Source organism: Sesamum indicum, linkage group LG5 (genome assembly GCF_000512975.1).
Source record: "Sesamum indicum cultivar Zhongzhi No. 13 linkage group LG5, S_indicum_v1.0, whole genome shotgun sequence".
Lineage (NCBI taxonomy): Eukaryota > Viridiplantae > Streptophyta > Magnoliopsida > Lamiales > Pedaliaceae > Sesamum > Sesamum indicum.
In genome coordinates, this window is record NC_026149.1 from 1,077,232 (window position 1) to 1,095,306 (window position 18,075).

Sequence of the window (18,075 nt, forward strand, 5' to 3'; positions counted from 1 at the left end):
AGAGTCCTCCCCTCCTACCTCCTACCTCCTACCTCCTAGTCATGAACAATTGAATGAATTAAAATAGAAGCCTCGTCCGTGGCTGGAGCAGCATCATCTGCATGTTCAACAAATTTTGATTACTATTAACATTTTGTATTATAAAAAAAGGATGAATATTATTATTAATTTGAAGAGGAACAAGTACCAGGAAGAGGTGTAGGCAAGTGAGAGACAATATTGTCAATTAAACCACCGCCGGAGGTTTCTTCTTGTTGTTTATCAGGTCCAGTAGGTTGAGGATGCAGAACGCCGGAAATCAAATTGTTGAAGATCCCACCACTACTATCACTCTTTTCTTGATCCTCTGAACTACTCCTACTACTACTATTCCCATCATCATCTCCTACTACTTTTGTACTCAAAGGTGAAACCAAATTAGAGATGAAATTGTTGATAAGCCCATGCCCCTCCTTTCCTCCTCCTCCTTCTTCTTCTTCCCCATTATTATTACTATCTTCTTTTGAAACAAACACTGCAGAAATCAAGTTACTTATCATTCCACCGCTTGAATGTTGTTGTTGCCCTTTTTCTTCACTTTGATTGGCAGCAGCAACTGTTTGTCCTGATTCTCTGGGATGAATATGGTTGTCCTGAGAGGACACCACCAACAAGTCTTTGATTTCCGTTACTCCGTCCTCCATCTCTACCTCACCCTTTTTCTGCTTTCTATTTAGTCTCCCTGGGATTTTGTGTGGGTCACAATGGTGTCGGGGCAGATGCAAATCACAAATCTCCTTTATAATATGGGAAAGTGTTACACGTATTTTTTACTTTAGACTGCTGCCTGCCTGGCTGCAACTCTTTTTATTTTAAGTTTAATTACATACTTATATGTATTTTAGCTCAATTACATCCTACGAAAAGTAACAAAAATCTCCATAACAAAATAATTAAACATTAATAAAATAAAAATATCCAATAAGATGCATGCACGTGACCATGTCCCTTGTTATCATAGCCAACTCTGATATCAGGTCGGTCGCTCGTTTACTGGGAACTGCATAATACCATTAAGTACTTATGAATACTGTTTATGAATAATAATAATAATGTTGTGGTCTGGGGCTGGGGCTCGGGGGAATATATAATATATTTTTTGATGAGCAAAGGCCATATCAGGTGCAGTTACATATCATATGTAAAGTGTTGAGATTTTGAAACCAACAAGACCATCTGAATGATATGTAAAAGTGCTGAGATTTTGAAACCAAGAAGACCATCTGGATGGTATTTAAGTATTGAGATTTTGAAGCCAAAAAGACCATCTGAATGATATTTAAGTGTTGAGATTTTGAAACCAAGAAAACCATCGGGTTCTCAACATCCTCGTCTACTCATCGCCAAATGAAAATTTCTCATACCACAAAATAAATGTATATATGTATTCCTCTCTCCAATCCATACACTTTGTGTCTAATTTACAACTTCAAAATTGTAATCACCTCCTAAACTCCAGATTAACTTCACCAATCACCTATTTGAAGGAATTCTCACGCCAAAACTCTCCAAGTGGCCAGTAAACCTCAAGTATATGACAATTACCGTCTATAACATTAACTAGCTGCCAGTGGGCTATACATTGTCTTCATCTCCGTCAAATAACGCCTTCTCCTCTTCCGCCTTCCTTTCTGCAGCCCTCTTTGCCTTCCTTTTGGCATCCCTTTCAGCAGCATCTGCTTCGACTTTCTCCATGATCGTGCTGAAACCTGGAATTGTTCTCTCCAGTTTGTCGTATGTTCTTTGACTCAGCTTGCGGAAAATTTCAAACAGTCTCTGCAAACACACAGTGCAGTTAAGAAAAAATGTTTCAGATTTATATTTGTGCAAACAGTATCCACACAGCTAAAATACAAAATATATATTTTCAAGCCACAAATCAACAATTCTTCATGCAAAATGTATCACATTAACTAATTGGTGGCAGTCACAGACCAAGACATCTCTGTTCCATGCTCTGATGTAAGGAGGACCAGTTGTGTAACTCCCAAGAGGTTCACGGTACCACTCACCACCATATGTTATCTGATCCATGGCTTGCTCAATGCTTAGAACCTCCCATGGCCTCAAACCAGGAATAATTTGTGCCAATTGGAGCCTGTCTCACAACAAAATACTTGTTCAATTTCACTAATCTCAGCAATGGTTAAGTGGGAAGATATCAGAGAGTTATGGCAAGTCGCAACGAGGAACAATATACAGGATTGTCAATATTAAGCAATTGCGATAATATTGAATGAACAAGTCCAACAAAAGTGCACCAAGGACAGCTGAAGATAGTACCTAAGATCTTTCGGGATGAATTTGTTGGGCATGTGATCCTCTTCCAGAAGTGATGTCAGCTCAGAACCACTTGCCCAAAGAAACAGCGCGTGACTAGGAATCCTTACACCAGGCCAAACGCCGTTGTTAGCCTCTAATACAGCTAAATCACGTTTCTTGCTCTCATATGCCTCTTCTTGGAGCTGCTTATAGGTTTTATCCTCATGCCCCTTCAGAGGAACCCAAGGTGGTATCCCTTTCTGCAGCTTATGGAGAAAAGCTGTTGCGGCAGCACCTAATCTAACTGAAAATCCAGCCCACACAGCCAATTAGGAGTAATTTTTACTCTAAAAGTTCTATCCATCAAAAGACTGGATTACCCCTATTACTGATAGATTAGTATGTGTCTAATCCGTATTGCATACTAGTTAAGGCCCACTTGAAGCCTGCTGTAATGCTCTCGCATTTTGCTATATATGAACTTAGATGACATAAAATAAACTATGAATGTCTGTGAAGTTAAAATTTATGCAGATGCTAACAACCCTGATTTTCTCTAACTTCTCCATCAAAACAACAAAAGTTGCAAAGTAGAGGTTTCAAAATCTATCATACTGATTGTTAGAATAGCTCAAAGGTCTGCCAAAGGATTAGCAATATACAGCAACTCAAGTAATCCAAACAAGCATGATACTTCGCAACCTAGGATTGAAATCCTTTGACTGAGTATTCAATTCAAACAAATTAAACAATAACAAATGCATGCTCGATATTGGCAGCAAACCAAACATTTCGTTTTCTCTGATGTATACATGTGTTTGTAGAACAATTTTCTCAAACAATATTACCTAGAAAAAGATAACTCCCCTACACACCATAACTAGCTATAACTTTTTCCTAGATACTGATCATTCTCAATGATCCATAATTCAAAAATCTGTTAGGACTCAGAGTACATCCATGACCACTTCTAGTAGACATTTATTCACATAGAAACAACTCCAAGAATGTCGATTCCTAGACATAGATCTATCCTTTCTTTTAAGGGAAAGAAGTGAAATCTTACATGATTAAGAATATAGTAGTTAATGGTGCACGGCGTATGGCGCGCCTTTTTGAAGGATGGTGTAAATGTAAAAAATAATCTAAATATTTACATAATTAGTAATTTTCAATTAGAACAATGTAAAAGAAGTTAAATAAGACCATTAAACAATATGAGTAACTCAATATATTATACTAAAGTACTGAACTAAAGCATATAGTTGAATTACTCAATCATAATAGCATACTTTAATCAATAAACAAATAATAAACATACGAAAAGTGATAACTTTAATTTACATTTATACTTTAAATTAAGAACATAGGTTACATAGTTACATTACATAGTATCAGAATTAGAGACAACGTAAGAAAAGAAAAAAATAGAAACACAGCAAGTATATGATTATGAAGAAAAGAAAAGAAAGAAACAGATTTAGAAAAACAATAAATAGAAAAGAATAACAAAGAGAAACAGGGAATAAGAAGAAGAAGAGAAAGTATCAATCTCAGCAACTGAACTAAAAAGGAAGAAAACTTGCTGGCGGTTGCGATGGCGCAGTAGCAAGCAATAGCAGCGGCAGTCAGTAGTCCAACAGTCACAAGGATGAGGGGTTTTAAGTCACCTCCTTTCCTTATTTTATATTTTTATTAGTTTTTTTCTTTTATTTTGATGGGCCCAGGCGCAAAAAGGCCTGGGCTCACAAAGGCGCGCCTGGGCAACAGCCCGGATGGCGCCATTAATTACTATGATTAAGAAATAAGCCAAGTTCTTGCATGAGCAATATCGCATCAGCTAACATCCACAGAAGCAAAGGAGTTTGTAGACGTTCATAATATGCTCATGCAGAATTTAAAACTAATCTTATTTTATTGGAAACCACAGGTAATTTGCATCAACCAAGCATATAGATCTCAGTCCTTAATCAGATTACAGATGAGATTCACTATGCCAATAAATTGTTGCAGGTATCAATGACAAACCTTCCCACGTCGCAATTGCACGCTCCATACCATAGATCATGCCTATGGGTGCCCATTCATCCATGTCATCACCCCATATAAATGTATGCTTGTCAATTATTCCCGCACCCCACGCAGTTTTGAGCTGTATAAGTTCCATTGGTCCTCTGGTACGACCCAATCGATCCTTATAGAACCACCCACCAGTTTTCATGATAACTATAGCATAGTGAATCAGTGAGCAATTATTAGCATTCCAGCATTTAAACAAAAGAACAACCATCCAGAATAATATATTAATTATGACACAAACTTACAGTCGTAATACCGCTTCTCGAGTCTCTTATAACCTATAGCCTGCGCGGCATCAATAGGCCTTCCTGGTGGGTATGGTCGCTGCCGGAACCCCCAAAGCCCAAAAAAGAACTGTCTAGCAAAATCCCAAAACTTATCATCTGACTCTGCGTCAGATTTTATAGCTTTCCTTGGCATTGGCCTCCCATCCAGCCCAATCACATTGGGCACTGCCTTCACAAACACAACCAACGAAATTTTACCATGGAAAACACACAAGTTAAACTTCAATCAATAGCCAACTCCAGTTTTAGTTCAAGGCTTCTAGAATGAAAACCCCAGACCAACTTCATGAAATGTCATAACTTTATCAAGACACATACTAAGACCATTTATTACACCAAAACGGGGCATAAAACGAATCATGCCGAACCAATAAGAAACTATCAAACGAAACCCTTTCATTGAGAATATTTAAAAGACTCAAACATACTTGCCACAATTTCTTATCCTCTTTCCTGTAGGGAACTGAATTTTGCCGAAGCTCAATCTCATTAAGCTTATCAGCAATCTCCTCAGCGCGGGCCAAGAATTGCACAACCGGGCTCGAGCGAAATTCAGCCCACCACTTCTCATTCTCCTCAATCTCTTCCTGGGTCGGGTTTTCCTTCTTTTCAGCAATCGGGTCTTCCTGCAAAATCCTCTCAACCTCAGGTGTGTGTCGGTAATCCGGCAAATTCTCACACTCCCAGTAGAATTGGTCGAGCATTTGGCGGTACTTTCCAGGTGTTTCATCGGGGTCAGTTTTGGGTTTTCGGGAAAACGGATTGGTTATGGAGGCGAAGCTTGAGTTTTTGGAGTGGGGTTTAAAGATTGAGGAGAGGAGGTGAATAGGTCGGAATGGGAGTTTTGGTCGGTTTCCGAACCAGTTATCGTTGAAGGGGTTGAAATTAATTGAAGCCATTAGCGAAGTTAAGGCTGAGGACAGTAAAGAAAAAGCGCCGGCGGGGAGGGGGTGACAAAGCACGAATAAGGATGAGAGGGAGGAGGAAGGGCAGAGGGGTTTCTTCTCTCTCTCTCTCCCCGGGTTCTTGTCATACAAAAGAGTGCAGTGTGAGTTAAAGACGCGAGTCATGAGTGATGAGGGAGGGAAGGTTAATAGATTGATGGGCTAGATTGGATTAGCTTTACTTGTACGGAGAAAACGGGTCATAGCATTTCTGATTATTGTAGTCCATCTTAGGAACGGGGCTTCTCTCATCTCATAAAGTAGTGGGCCTTTGTTGGGTGTTGTGGAAAAGATTTGGGCCTCTGAATTCTTATAGGAATTTGCTGGCAATCAGTCAATCTCCAGGTTTATGGGGCTGTGTCCCACACCCATCAATTAATGTGCCATGAATGCACTTACTTACCCCAGTTTAATAACTGTCCCGGGGGTGAGAGAGAGAGATATAAAAGAGTTAACGTCGTAGAATTTAATTATGGGAGTGGGAGGAAGGTGGCATAGCATAGCGCGGGACTTAAAAGTGAAAGCCAATCTGAAAAGAAAAAGGCCATAAAAGTTGAGTTGATAGAAACAAGATATGGATCAAAGAGAAACAGTAAAGTAGGCATTGCTTGATAATAAATATATTAAGGCATGAGCAGGAGCAGTCAGTCTAACAAGGAAATGAAAAATGGAAATGGCTTCTCAAAGACGACAAGCAGTTTTCCGCTTCATTCTAATTACTTTTGGTTTACCACTAGTTTTGTTAATTATGTGTCAAGCTGATCTTGCGGCGTCGTCGTCTAGTATGGACGTATCTCTTCATTTCTCCAAGATTTCATCATCAGAAGATATTGATTCAGAAAACCGGGTTAATTTGTCGGTGTACTATGAATCCCTGTGCCCCTACTGTGCAAACTTCATTGTGAATCATCTGGTGAACATTTTCCACACAGATCTCCTCAACATTGTCAATCTCAGGCTTGTCCCTTGGGGCAACACTCAAATTCGCTCTAATGATTCCTGGATTTGCCAGGTACCTCCCTCCCCTATTCCTATTTTCCTCCACTCTCTTTAAAACTTATGGCCGTTTTGCTTTTGCAGCATGGCGTAGACGAGTGCGAATTGGATGTTACAGAAGCTTGTGCCATAAATGCGTGGCCTAGAGTGGTACGTATATACGTTGGCTGATAAAGCTTCTGATTTTGTTAGGCAGTTGTTTGTTTGTTCCCACATTTTTTGCGTGCAGGAGGCACACTTTAAGTTCATATATTGCGTGGAGCGACTGCATCTGATGAATAGACACGCGGAGTGGCCATCTTGTTATGCTGCAAACGGGTTGGATCCTCAGCCCATTGAGGATTGCTACAATAATGGGCTAGGTTATCAGGTTAGTCGTATACATGTATTTATAGCTTAGATGAATTCAAGAAAGCATATTGATTATTAAGAGTTGAAAATCATGTATTAATTTTCTTGCAAATTGAAATGTTAAAAAATCGATTATTCACTAAATGCAGCTTGAGAAAGCATATGCTGATGAAACTGCTACTCTCAATCCTCAACACAGATTTGTGCCATGGGTAGTTGTGGACAATTTTCCTCTTCAAGAAGTTAGTGCCTACACCACTCTTTCTCTTAATTTCTTTTCTCCCGTGTCTCTAAAACACAAAACAAAACAACCAAAGATAAAGATATATATGTGAGGCAAATTTGGTTTTATGGATGCAGGATTTTGAGAATTTTATAGGCTACATCTGCAAAGCTTACAGAGGAGACAACATACCTAATGCTTGCAAATCAACTTCATTTGAGATCAACTCATTTGCAGTAGCAACTTGGACACCTCAAGTGTGTGCTCGGCTTGACGTTATAGACAGAGGCAGAAGACAGCAGCGTTACAAGTTTAACCAACATTTTGACAATGGAAGAAACGCAGAAATATTTTACATTCCGTAGAATGTGCTTCAGTAGTGTATTGTGTGCTTACTGTCATAAAACAGATTCCATGATGTAACATTCATATTACTGGTAATTATATATATGAAAATGAAGTACAATAAGAATGTATTGAACTTCATATGTACCGTACCAAGTCAAATAGATCCAAGGTAATTTGCTGATCGATTTTGTAGAAAGTAAGATCATCATCATCTGTAACTAGAAACAAACGAGAGAGAGAGAGAGCCATGTTGATAAAAGACACAAACATCAGATATTGAAAAAGACTAAGATTATGAGAAATGCTCCGCATTTCAACCTCAACAGCCCAAAGACTCCAGCTTCATGCCAGAAATCAGAGTTGATGTACATGTTTGTGCATGTGTTGGCTGCAAAACCAAATTAGAAATCTTCCTCAGAAAGGAAGGAACATGAAAGTCGATATGTCCGAGTGGTTAAGGAGACAGACTCGAAATCTGTTGGGCTCTGCCTGCGCAGGTTCGAATCCTGCTGTCGACGTTTCATTTCTTTTCCTCAATTTTCTTCTTCTTATTATTTTTTTATGTTTCTTTTTATTATTATATCTTTTATTTTTTCTTCTTCTTCTTCTTCTACTTATTATTAATATATATGTGTGTGTGTGTGTATGTGTTGCTTTCAATTTGGTTTTTAGTAATACTTTACAAAAATTAAAAATTGTGACATTATACAAGAAAATTCTTGAAAAATGGAGATCAGTTGTGGAAAATTAACAAACATGATTTCACATGTGGAAATTTATGTAATTCTCATTTTCTTGTGTGTAATATATATACCCAAAATTAATAGAATAATTGTGAAATTGGTGTTGCAAATATAGAAGAAAATATGAAATTGTGGGATAGCTAAATAAGAAAAAAAGATGGAGCAATATTAATTTGATGAGATGAGGAAAATGTGGAAGAAATTAGTTTGTCCGCCCGCCGGCCCTCCCTCCTTGACGTTTTCCAATTTCTCTCCCTCTCTCAATCACATTCATAATTCATGTGGTCCAGGATTAGGATGTCATCAACCCTCTCTACCTATCTTCTTTCTTAATCCAAATTAAGACATTAATTCCCTGTAGATTAAGTTAAGATAATCCCATTCCCATTAATTATATATATATTGTCAAAAAAATAAATTAATTCATATACGGCCCGGGATATAATCAAACTCATCATGAAATCTTAATTTGAAATTCAATTATGTGTCAAACGTTTATTGGATAGGTTATTAGATTGAATTTGATATAATATCCAGAATTGAAAACACATTTGACCATTGATGTTGTGATGATGACTTAAGTACTCAAAAAATAAATGCTAATTATTGATATATGTATATAAAAGAAAGAAATGATCAAAGTATAATTAAATATGAAAGGGGGTGATGCCAGTTAACATTCTTGGAGTTGGGGGATTGGTTGGACAGTGGCGGGGCCAATGCTAATCAAAGTGTATAGTATACAAGTTTCTTGAACTCTTCCTTGGCCTCACACTTCTCACTCTCTGCATCACAAACTCCACCACCTCCAGGGCCCCAACCACTACTTCCATTCTATTCAACTCAATATACACAAATATCTTTGACATTTATATCTATAGTTGACCTCTCAAAACAACTCCACCTTTAATTCTAGTTAAGAAGTTGATTAATTTGCATACTGATTACATCCCTAATTAATTTCAATATATATTGATGTGCGTAAAAAAATACGAGTATAATGGACCTGGACAATCGTTCAAGATTTGGGCCGAAACAAAGCAAATCTTGAAAAGGAAACCTGCAAAAAAGACATTAACACCTAATTAGTATTTAATTCGAGATTAAATATAGCAAAAAGGTAAATAAATGTGATTAAAAATTAGAATATGGTGAAAAGTGTAAAAACGCGTGTCAAAGGTGTCCCATGCCTAAAGGGACCAAAGCTGTATTTATAGAGAAATGTTCTCGTCTGTTGTGGGGTTTATCACACTCTCTAGATATTCGTGGAGATTGGTTGGAACATCCTTGGCCTCTTGGGGATATTATGGGCATGGGATGTTCTAAGCTTTTTGTATGGGAGCTCGGGCCTCTTTAAGCTAACTTAGTTTTATACACATCATATACTATATATATTTTATAGTCGTCAAAACCACCTGATCATGCTTAATTAATGCTGTAAATTACTCACTAATAATGATGCAAAATGGTTAACTAATTATAACTCAATATATATCTCACTGATTAATCATGTGTAGCAGCAAAATGATTAATGAGTGATTAAGGTCAGCAGCTGGTCTCTTGCCCATGATTCCACATCAAAGAGCTCAAACTACTTTTCAAACTTTAACCTTTCTTTCAAGACTGACTACATTGGTATTGGTATTGGTGTGGACGTACGTTCTTAAATGTGTGTACCTCAAATGGTCGTTGCCCCAAGTTTGATGCCACTGCAATCAGAAAATTCCTATCGCTCGCGCGTGTTGACGTGGTACAACTTTCCGCGTCATTACCTAGCACCTGCCTTTATATGTCCTCCATCTCCGTTCATTACTTCATTTAGCTGCAATATATGCATATGAATATCTTTCAACCTATATATAATTTCAATCTGTAGCTGTAGCTCAACTTTTTTTCACTTAATTTCTCATCACTTACTGTTCCTGCAGATATCCATCCATCATGCCTAATTATTACAATCCCTTCATTAATCGGCCACTACTATTCCTTGTAATAATTCTTTGCAGCCTTTTCATCTTGTCCGAGTCTCAATCCTTTGTGTATAATGGATTCAACAACTCCAATCTTGTTCGAGCCGGAGCCACTATAATCAAACCATCCGGAGCTCTCCGCCTTACCAACAACTCCCATAACGTTATTGGCCATGCATTTCATCCCACTCCAATTCCCATATTCTTCAATAATGCCTCTTCTTTCACCACATATTTTGTCTTCCAAATCGTACCTTCTACCTTAAATACTGATGGAGGTTTTGGCCTCGCTTTTACTCTCTCTCCCTCTCCACAATTCCCTGGTGCTGCCCCCGGCCACTTATTGGGAATCTTCAACCCATCCAATAATGGCAACCCATCAAACCATATTTTCGCCGTGGAGTTCGACACCGTGGATGGCCACAATGAGACATCAGACACTTACGGCAATCATATCGGAATCAACATCAATGGAATGAATTCCACGGCTTCTGATTCGGCAACTTATTACGTTGATGGGACTCATAACCGCAAGGAGGAAGTTTGGTTGGAGAAGGAAGGGCCAATCCAGGCATGGATTGACTATGATGGAGTGAAGAAAGTTGTGAATGTAACAATTTGTCCCTTGAGAGTTGCTAAGCCTGTTAGACCCTTGCTGTCTGAGCCTATTGATCTATCACTTTATCTTGAGAAAAACATGTATGCTGGATTCTCTGCAGCCACCGGAGAAAAATCCAGCTCCCATTACATTCTGGGATGGAGTTTTCGGCTTAACGGGATAGCTGATCCACTTGATCCATCTCAGCTTCCTGTTGTGCCAGTTGAGAAATCATCTCGCTCCACTAATAAAGTGAAAAAAGTACTTATTGCGACATTTTCTGTTGTGGTTTTCATCTTGTTAGGAGCATTGGTAAGTTTACTGTTTTATCGAAGAGTAATTATGAAGTTTGAGTTGCTGGAGGACTGGGAATTGGATTGTCCTCGCAGGTTCGGGTATAAGGATCTGCACAAAGCAACCAAGGGATTTAAAGAAAGCGAGAAGATTGGAGCAGGAGGATTTGGATCAGTTTACAAGGGTGTCTTACCAGCCACTGGGGTTGAAGTTGCAGTGAAAAAGATCATGTCCAACAATCCACTGCAAGGGATGAGGGAATTCGCAGCAGAAATTGAGAGCCTAGGAAGATTAAGGCACAAGAACTTGGTGAATCTTCAAGGATGGTGTAAGCACAAAAATGGCCTTCTCCTAGTCTATGACTACGTCTCAAACGGAAGTCTTGATTCGTTGCTCTACAATTCCAAGAACGGCAATTACTTGACCTGGGAGCAAAGATTCAACATAGTCAAAGGCGTTGCATCTGGCTTATTGTACTTACATGAGGAGTGGGAGCAAGTTGTGATCCATCGGGATGTGAAATCGAGCAACGTATTGATAGACCATGACATGAATGCAAGGCTAGGAGATTTCGGGCTGGCAAGGTTGTATGACCATGGGAAAAACTCACACACGACTCACGTTGTGGGCACAATAGGTTACATTGCACCAGAATTGACTCGAACGGGGAAGGCTTCAAAGAGCAGCGATGTCTTTGCTTATGGGATTCTGCTTCTTGAGGTGGCCTGTGGGAGGCCACCCATCAAGTATGAACTAGACCGGAATGTTATATTGGTGGATTGGGTGTTGGAGTGTATGAAAATGGGAAACATTTTTGAAGCTGTTGATGCTAAACTGAATTCCATGTATGTAACTGAAGAGATGGAATTAGTGTTGGGACTTGGGCTTCTTTGTTCACATCCAAAGCCAGAAGCCAGACCTACTATGAGACAGGTGGTGAAGTATCTGAATGCGGATGAAATGCTGCCAATGCTTGATAAATTAAGCCCAGCTGGTTCAAGGAGAGCTGATGAGATTACTTCAAGATTCCTGGCATTAGGTTTGACTGATAGTATTACAACTACAACGTCGTACCATTCCAGTTCTATAGGGATGATTTCTTGCAGTTCATTTGACTCTGGTAGATGAAGATTTAGGCTCAACAGTTATGCTGTAGGTTTTAGCTAGTTTATCAAGAACATGGGAATCAGCTGATATTCAAATTTATTTTATGTGTATGTACTATGTACAATTCTTAATTATATATAGTAACACATCTGGTTCTTTACCTAATTTTGTTGTCTTTGTAAAAGTTTCAAACTGGTTTCTCAGATCCAATACCTAGAAATTAGTTGATAGTCATCTCTAATATGTAGTACAACCAAGTTTGATTTCTTTTCCTAGCTTTAGATTTCAACTTTTTTGGGTTTAACACACAATTTATTGTTCAAGTATGATGTCATTTGTAAACGATAGATGTTAATCCTGCTTCAAGATGATCATATATACTTTTAGGAGGTGCGTAGCCTATTTGTTTGCATGGATGGTTTTATGTAGCACCCTCTACTCATTACGTATAATTATATTATCAATTAGGTAGCATCATCTTTTATTTTAATTTACAATAGCACTACCACTAATTTCATCATTCATAGTTACTTTCTTAGTAATAACTTCCCAATTCGATTTCATGCGATAATAAATTATACGATCACATAATCATATCTCTCATATCCATACAATACAATCACATATAACACATAGTAACAATTCCACCGATATAAAGGTAATCCAAAAAATAAACCACACTTAAATATATAAACAACCAATATACAAAATTCATATATATAAATATAAATCCAAGTTCATAATCACATCTAAGAAACCAATACATATATAACATATATAATACTACACATATAATTATATATATATAAATCCAATTAGTTAGACCTACCTCAAATCCCAAAATACTTCTATTAACACAAGGACTACTCAACGCTCTATTTTGTTGTCACGTCATATAATAGAATATTATACGTGTAATCAATATATAGAGAATATCATTAACTCTAAATAAATTACTATGTAATGTTTTTTAATATTTCATCTATATTGAAGTCCAAACCTCGTTCCATTTTTTTTTACATTACTACACTTTCTAAGCTTCTCAAATATATATTTAATTTATCAACTGACTCATAAGAATATTTAATCAAACCCTTATATATTTATTATTATCGTTTTTAATAACATCCCTAAATTATATTACCATTAAAAACCTCATTTCCCTTTTTAATAATGCAATATTTCTTAAAATATAATTTTCGGTACATTTTTATGAATTTTCTATCAATTTATCGTTACTATATAATTAAATAACAATACATAGAATTACGTATCTGGTTAATCGTCCGATGGAATTGTGTAAGTTAACTATAATAATAATTAAATGTAACAAATCTAATAATTTAATTAATCAACTATATCATTTTTATATTAAATATAATATTTAGTTCGATACTAATTTAAATAGTCAAACTCTTAAAATAGTCTGATTAAATAGTACGCGGATCAAGATAAATTATATTTAATAAAGATACTAATTAAATAATATTAATAATTTTAAATTAACGAATTCATACCTGTTTGGAAAACCCAAAGATGCCTATTCTCTGAAATAAAGCGGCTGTGTGTGAGTTTTCCTTATCTGATAGTATATATCATTATTATATACATATACTGTCAAATAAATTCATACTAATTACTTCCCCAGAAAAAAATACATCTCTGCTACTAATACATACATTGATCAAGCAGAAAATCGATGATTATGTATCCGAGGTTCTGCTTTTGATTGGCGCTATAGCATCGCATACTGGGCTCTTTACGCTACAGGGTTTAGGCTTCATTCTCCATGGGAAGAAACTCCGTAGCCCACAGCCCTTTGGTGAATGGTACGATGATCTCCTAATGCTAACACCTCGAGAGAAATAACCATAAGAATAGGGAGAACTCGGAAATGGAAGTTTCCTGTTTATAACAGATGCTTCTGCTAAGGCCTGAGCATCAGGAAGAAACCTCTGTATGATAAAGTTTGTTGAATTATTATAGCCATCACCCTCCGGTATCGTTGAGCTTCTCTCCTTTGTCGCTTCGCAATTCACTTCAATGTCGTCGTCTATCGACTCAGCTAATGAGAATATGTCGATGGCATCCGAGAAGCATTCGTTACGGCTATTTTCTTCGTCAGCATCACAGATTCCATCATAATAATCTGAACATAGATCAACCATGTGTTCCGTGGCACTGTTTAGTTCTTCCATAACTGGTGGCTGCCACCGGCCAGGGGGTGGTTTTGGAGGATGCGGGACATCATCAATATTGCCAAAGCTGTCATCTTGTTCCTTGTCTTTAGGCTCGCCGGGTATTCGTTCCCAAGAAAAGGGAACCATGTCGCTAGTGTCCTTTGAGGTGGTGTTGGATATTGGCATCATAAGCATATGGTTATGAGTGACACCAAGAGGGCGCCTAGTTGATAGAAGGGGCACACTGAGGTTCAGCTTTCTCGGGCATTCCCCGTGCAGAATTTGTTTTCTGTTTTCCTCCATGTTATGTTACAGCTTTCTACCAGTTCTAAGGACTCCAGATTTTGAGTGTATGGGTACTGAGGAACTCTTTTAGAAGGTAGTTGTAGAAGCCATAAATAGTGGACAGTTGGAATTGTGGGTATCTCGTGTATTCTGGTAAAAGTTCACTTTAAGAGCTCAAACTTTCTTGACAAGAACCATTGGCACTGCCTCCTTAAAGTCGAGGAAAATGAAAGTTGTTGTTGTATTCTCTTTGTGCATTCAATTGTAAAGGTCCATTTGGAAATTAAAAACAGCCAAGAAGCACCATGTACAGAAACATAAAAACAAAGCAACCGATGGTCCGACAAAATTCCAAAGCTAAAAGCACAAGAAAAAATCAATGGAGATGGAACATCTATTAGCACCACCAAAACTAAAACCACATGACGCAACAGCCTGTAATTTAATGTGCATATTTACTCATAACAAGTGCATCACTTCTTTGCCAATTTCAATGAAACACAAACATTGTAGGATCAATTTCTCTTTATGCTATGCGAGCTCATCAACTTACCATTGACAAAAAATAATACAAGAAAAAAAAAAGAACAAGAATGGAAGAAGTGCATATGAGTTTACAGGGCATTTGCTCTTTGTATTTTCTTTTCGCAAGACATATATTTTCTGTAATCTTCCTTCTGCTGATGTAATCATGTACAAACAAAGCTCCAAGGAAATATCAAACAAACTGCTCCCAGAGTCATGCAGTAGAAACAATGAGATGACAACAGCTGATGCCACACAAGAATTACGAGACATCCACCAAATACTGCTCGCTTTCCCTCTCACTTTGGCTGTTCTTCAGCCCACTTTTTGGCTTTTTGATAAAGTTCGAGTGTATCTGCGTGTTTAGGATCAAGACAAAGTGCAGCCTCACAGTCTTGGAGGGTGGATTTGTAATCACCCATTGAATCATGGAATGCTGCCCGAAGATGAAGCAGCTGTAGGTCTGGTTTGAAAGCTATTGCTTTAGTGAGCTCTGCTATCGCTTCAGCTTCCTTATGGTCATCCATTAAAACTGAAAGGCATTAGATGATACTTAGTTTCCAGATATTACATGCATGCATTATTATACACCATAAAAGAATTAAAATATTGCTAAAACATAATCCCATGTTACTCAAAATGTTGAGCCTTTCGCTAAATGCAGATTCAATGTTCTCATGTGTCTTTTCACATTTAGGTTGCCTAGAAAAGTGCAGAGGCAGAGATTTTTCTTTCAGAAGGTAAGAGAAGGAACTTCCAAACCTAACACTTCAATCGGGATATTTTACTTGTTGCTTTGAGAAACGGGCTTCACATTCACAAAACCTCAATCAAAAAGCTAATAAATCCAAAAATGGGATTAATCATGCTTTAATCCATCTCGTTGTTTGGTTATTATCTTAAAATCTGACTATTTGAAATAAATGCAATTGAGTATAAAATTTAAATCTCATCCATGACATACTTTAGGGTATGTTTTCATTCGCTTAAATCCACATTATTATATTAAGATTTGGAGAGTGTAAGACATATGTGGCATCTAACATAGACAATTGACTAAAAGAATATGTAATAGGTTGGAATAGAATATATGATATGGAATTTGTTATTAATAATAATATTATTGAAGTAAATAATTATATTAAAAATACTCAATATGTTTCCAACACACACACACAACAATTGGAGGAACAAAGAAGGTACAGTTTATGGACAAAATAGCAGATTATGACACATATCAAATAAGCCAAAGTCACATGGACTGCCAACTTTTGTTTACCCATTTCTATTTTTGTTTTGGTCAAATACAGATGAAACATGTTAAGTACCAAAACAATTCAAAGAAGCATTAAGCACATCATATGCTGTGAATGGTTCTCAATCAATTGTTCTTGCAAAAAATAAAAAGTTGATGGGAAGCCAAAACTTACCAGCAGCCCGGTATCGATATGGATATGTCCTTAGAGGGTCCAATCGGGTTGCCATGCTAAGATCACTTTTTGCCATATCACGGTCACAGTACTCTGAGCGTTTCTCATAAGCTGATGCATTATATCTAGCCTTCTCAATCAACTTTGTCATCTCGTCATATGCAGCTTTCCGCATATTTTTTAGATGGTATACACGTGCCAGGCCCTGATGCGCTCTTGTATGCTTAATATTCAGGGCATTCATGTAGCAGTCAACTGCATGGTCTAGTTTATCCACATCCACATAGATACTTGCCAAATTACTCAAGGCCTGCAGAAACCACATAGCTCAAGGGCAATTTTGGGTACAGATAAGGGTACAACAGTCCTATAGAAGATAATACTTACTTGTCCTTTTCTAAGGCCATCAGACGGGCACCTGAGAGCTTCCTCAAGAAGCTGGATCACATAGAATGAAGACTCATTATCTGTCGTCGTTTCAGACAGAACATATGCTTTCAGGAAAAAGGCTTCAAATGATCTCTGGATTGAGATGGATTCTTCAGCTTTTGCTATTGCTTCTTCACGATAACCTGTATCATATAAAATCCAGCCTTCATAGACAAGCCTTTCATGCTCAGACGTTGCATGGTTGCGAGCCATTCTTAGACTTCTCATAGCAGCCTTGTGGCAATTTAATCTATACCAACATACAGGTTACTCTCTCACCATTTATAGTAAATAAAATAGGAAATAAGAGAGATTTGAACCTTCCCTTCCAGGAAACATAATATAGAAAGGAAAAAAAGCAAAAATCACATTTCCTGGAAGGATATTATGACACATCTCATAACATCTTAATATGAGTATGTATACATTCTCAAAGCCATATTTATAGTCAGAGCCTCGGGGCAAATATTAGCGGACAAAGTTGATCAATGAATAATTAAGATTGAAAATATAAACGTCAAACTTTACTTACCTTAGGAGGAGGAGAGATTGACGGAACCGTAAAAGGCTCTTCCCAGGATCGTTAGCCAGCATATGGTGTACAACAGCCAGAGAGCCAATATCATCTACTGAGGACCACCTATCATAAAGTTGCATCCAGCAATCAGCCTGACTACATTGCTGCACATTATGACGTAAAAGCTCTACCAGTTGGTCACCGTGCAACTTTCCATGAAACATCATATATTGAGGATCTAAAGTTAGAAGTGCACGGACATCTGTTAGGGCTCCTTCATAGTCCTCCATGGCAATTAAAAACCAAGCACGCAGCTCAAGGCAGTCAGGAGATACCTTGAAACCAATTATCTTGTTAATCTCGGATACGGCAGCACCAATTTTGTCTTCCTCCATCAGTGAGATGGCTCTATATTTGTAAGGATAAGAAAGAGTTGGGTCCATTTCAGTAGCTGTATTCAGATCCATC

General features: G+C 37.6%; 6 protein-coding genes and 1 non-coding gene across 9 annotated transcripts in view; 3 read left to right on the plus strand and 4 right to left on the minus strand.

Annotated features, from left to right (window-relative positions):
- Positions 1-809, minus strand: part of LOC105161514 — a 2,780-nt gene extending 1,971 nt beyond the window's left edge. Inside the window, exons 1-2 of one of the 3 annotated variants that reach the window (XM_011079222.2) lie at positions 188-809; positions 33-97 (exon numbers count right to left, since the gene is read on the minus strand). In XM_011079222.2, the coding sequence (XP_011077524.1) occupies positions 36-97; positions 188-683 (558 nt within the window). In that variant the 5' untranslated portion in view covers positions 684-809 and the 3' untranslated portion in view covers positions 33-35. Of the gene's footprint in view, positions 1-18; positions 98-187 lie in introns of all 3 variants that reach the window. The other 2 variants (XM_011079223.2, XM_020693703.1) reach the window with 2 other exon arrangements.
- Positions 1,374-5,798, minus strand: LOC105161516 (protein TIC 56, chloroplastic). Its single transcript, XM_011079225.2, has 6 exons — positions 5,096-5,798; positions 4,626-4,836; positions 4,330-4,527; positions 2,323-2,605; positions 1,975-2,137; positions 1,374-1,815 (listed from the first exon to the last, which is right to left on the minus strand). Exons 1-6 carry the CDS (start codon positions 5,735-5,737, stop codon positions 1,615-1,617), a joined length of 1,698 nt encoding a protein of 565 aa, XP_011077527.2. The 5' UTR covers positions 5,738-5,798; the 3' UTR covers positions 1,374-1,614.
- Positions 5,877-7,650, plus strand: LOC105161515 (gamma-interferon-inducible lysosomal thiol reductase). The gene is made up of 5 exons (XM_011079224.2): positions 5,877-6,623; positions 6,692-6,757; positions 6,837-6,977; positions 7,108-7,200; positions 7,319-7,650. Exons 1-5 carry the CDS (start codon positions 6,279-6,281, stop codon positions 7,544-7,546), a joined length of 873 nt encoding a protein of 290 aa, XP_011077526.1. The 5' UTR covers positions 5,877-6,278; the 3' UTR covers positions 7,547-7,650.
- On the plus strand, positions 7,966-8,047 carry TRNAS-CGA. The gene has a single exon. It is a non-coding gene; the product is annotated as a tRNA-Ser (tRNA).
- Positions 10,100-12,406, plus strand: LOC105161517 (probable L-type lectin-domain containing receptor kinase VI.1). The gene has a single exon (XM_011079226.2). The coding sequence runs from the start codon at positions 10,214-10,216 to the stop codon at positions 12,260-12,262; it is 2,049 nt and encodes a 682-aa protein (XP_011077528.1). The 5' UTR covers positions 10,100-10,213; the 3' UTR covers positions 12,263-12,406.
- On the minus strand, positions 13,945-14,724 carry LOC105161614. Its single transcript, XM_011079351.1, has one exon. The coding sequence runs from the start codon at positions 14,722-14,724 to the stop codon at positions 13,945-13,947; it is 780 nt and encodes a 259-aa protein (XP_011077653.1).
- Positions 15,077-18,069, minus strand: LOC105161518 (ethylene-overproduction protein 1). Its single transcript, XM_020693804.1, has 4 exons — positions 17,623-18,069; positions 17,049-17,340; positions 16,662-16,971; positions 15,077-15,763 (listed from the first exon to the last, which is right to left on the minus strand). Exons 1-4 carry the CDS (start codon positions 18,048-18,050, stop codon positions 15,531-15,533), a joined length of 1,263 nt encoding a protein of 420 aa, XP_020549463.1. The 5' UTR covers positions 18,051-18,069; the 3' UTR covers positions 15,077-15,530.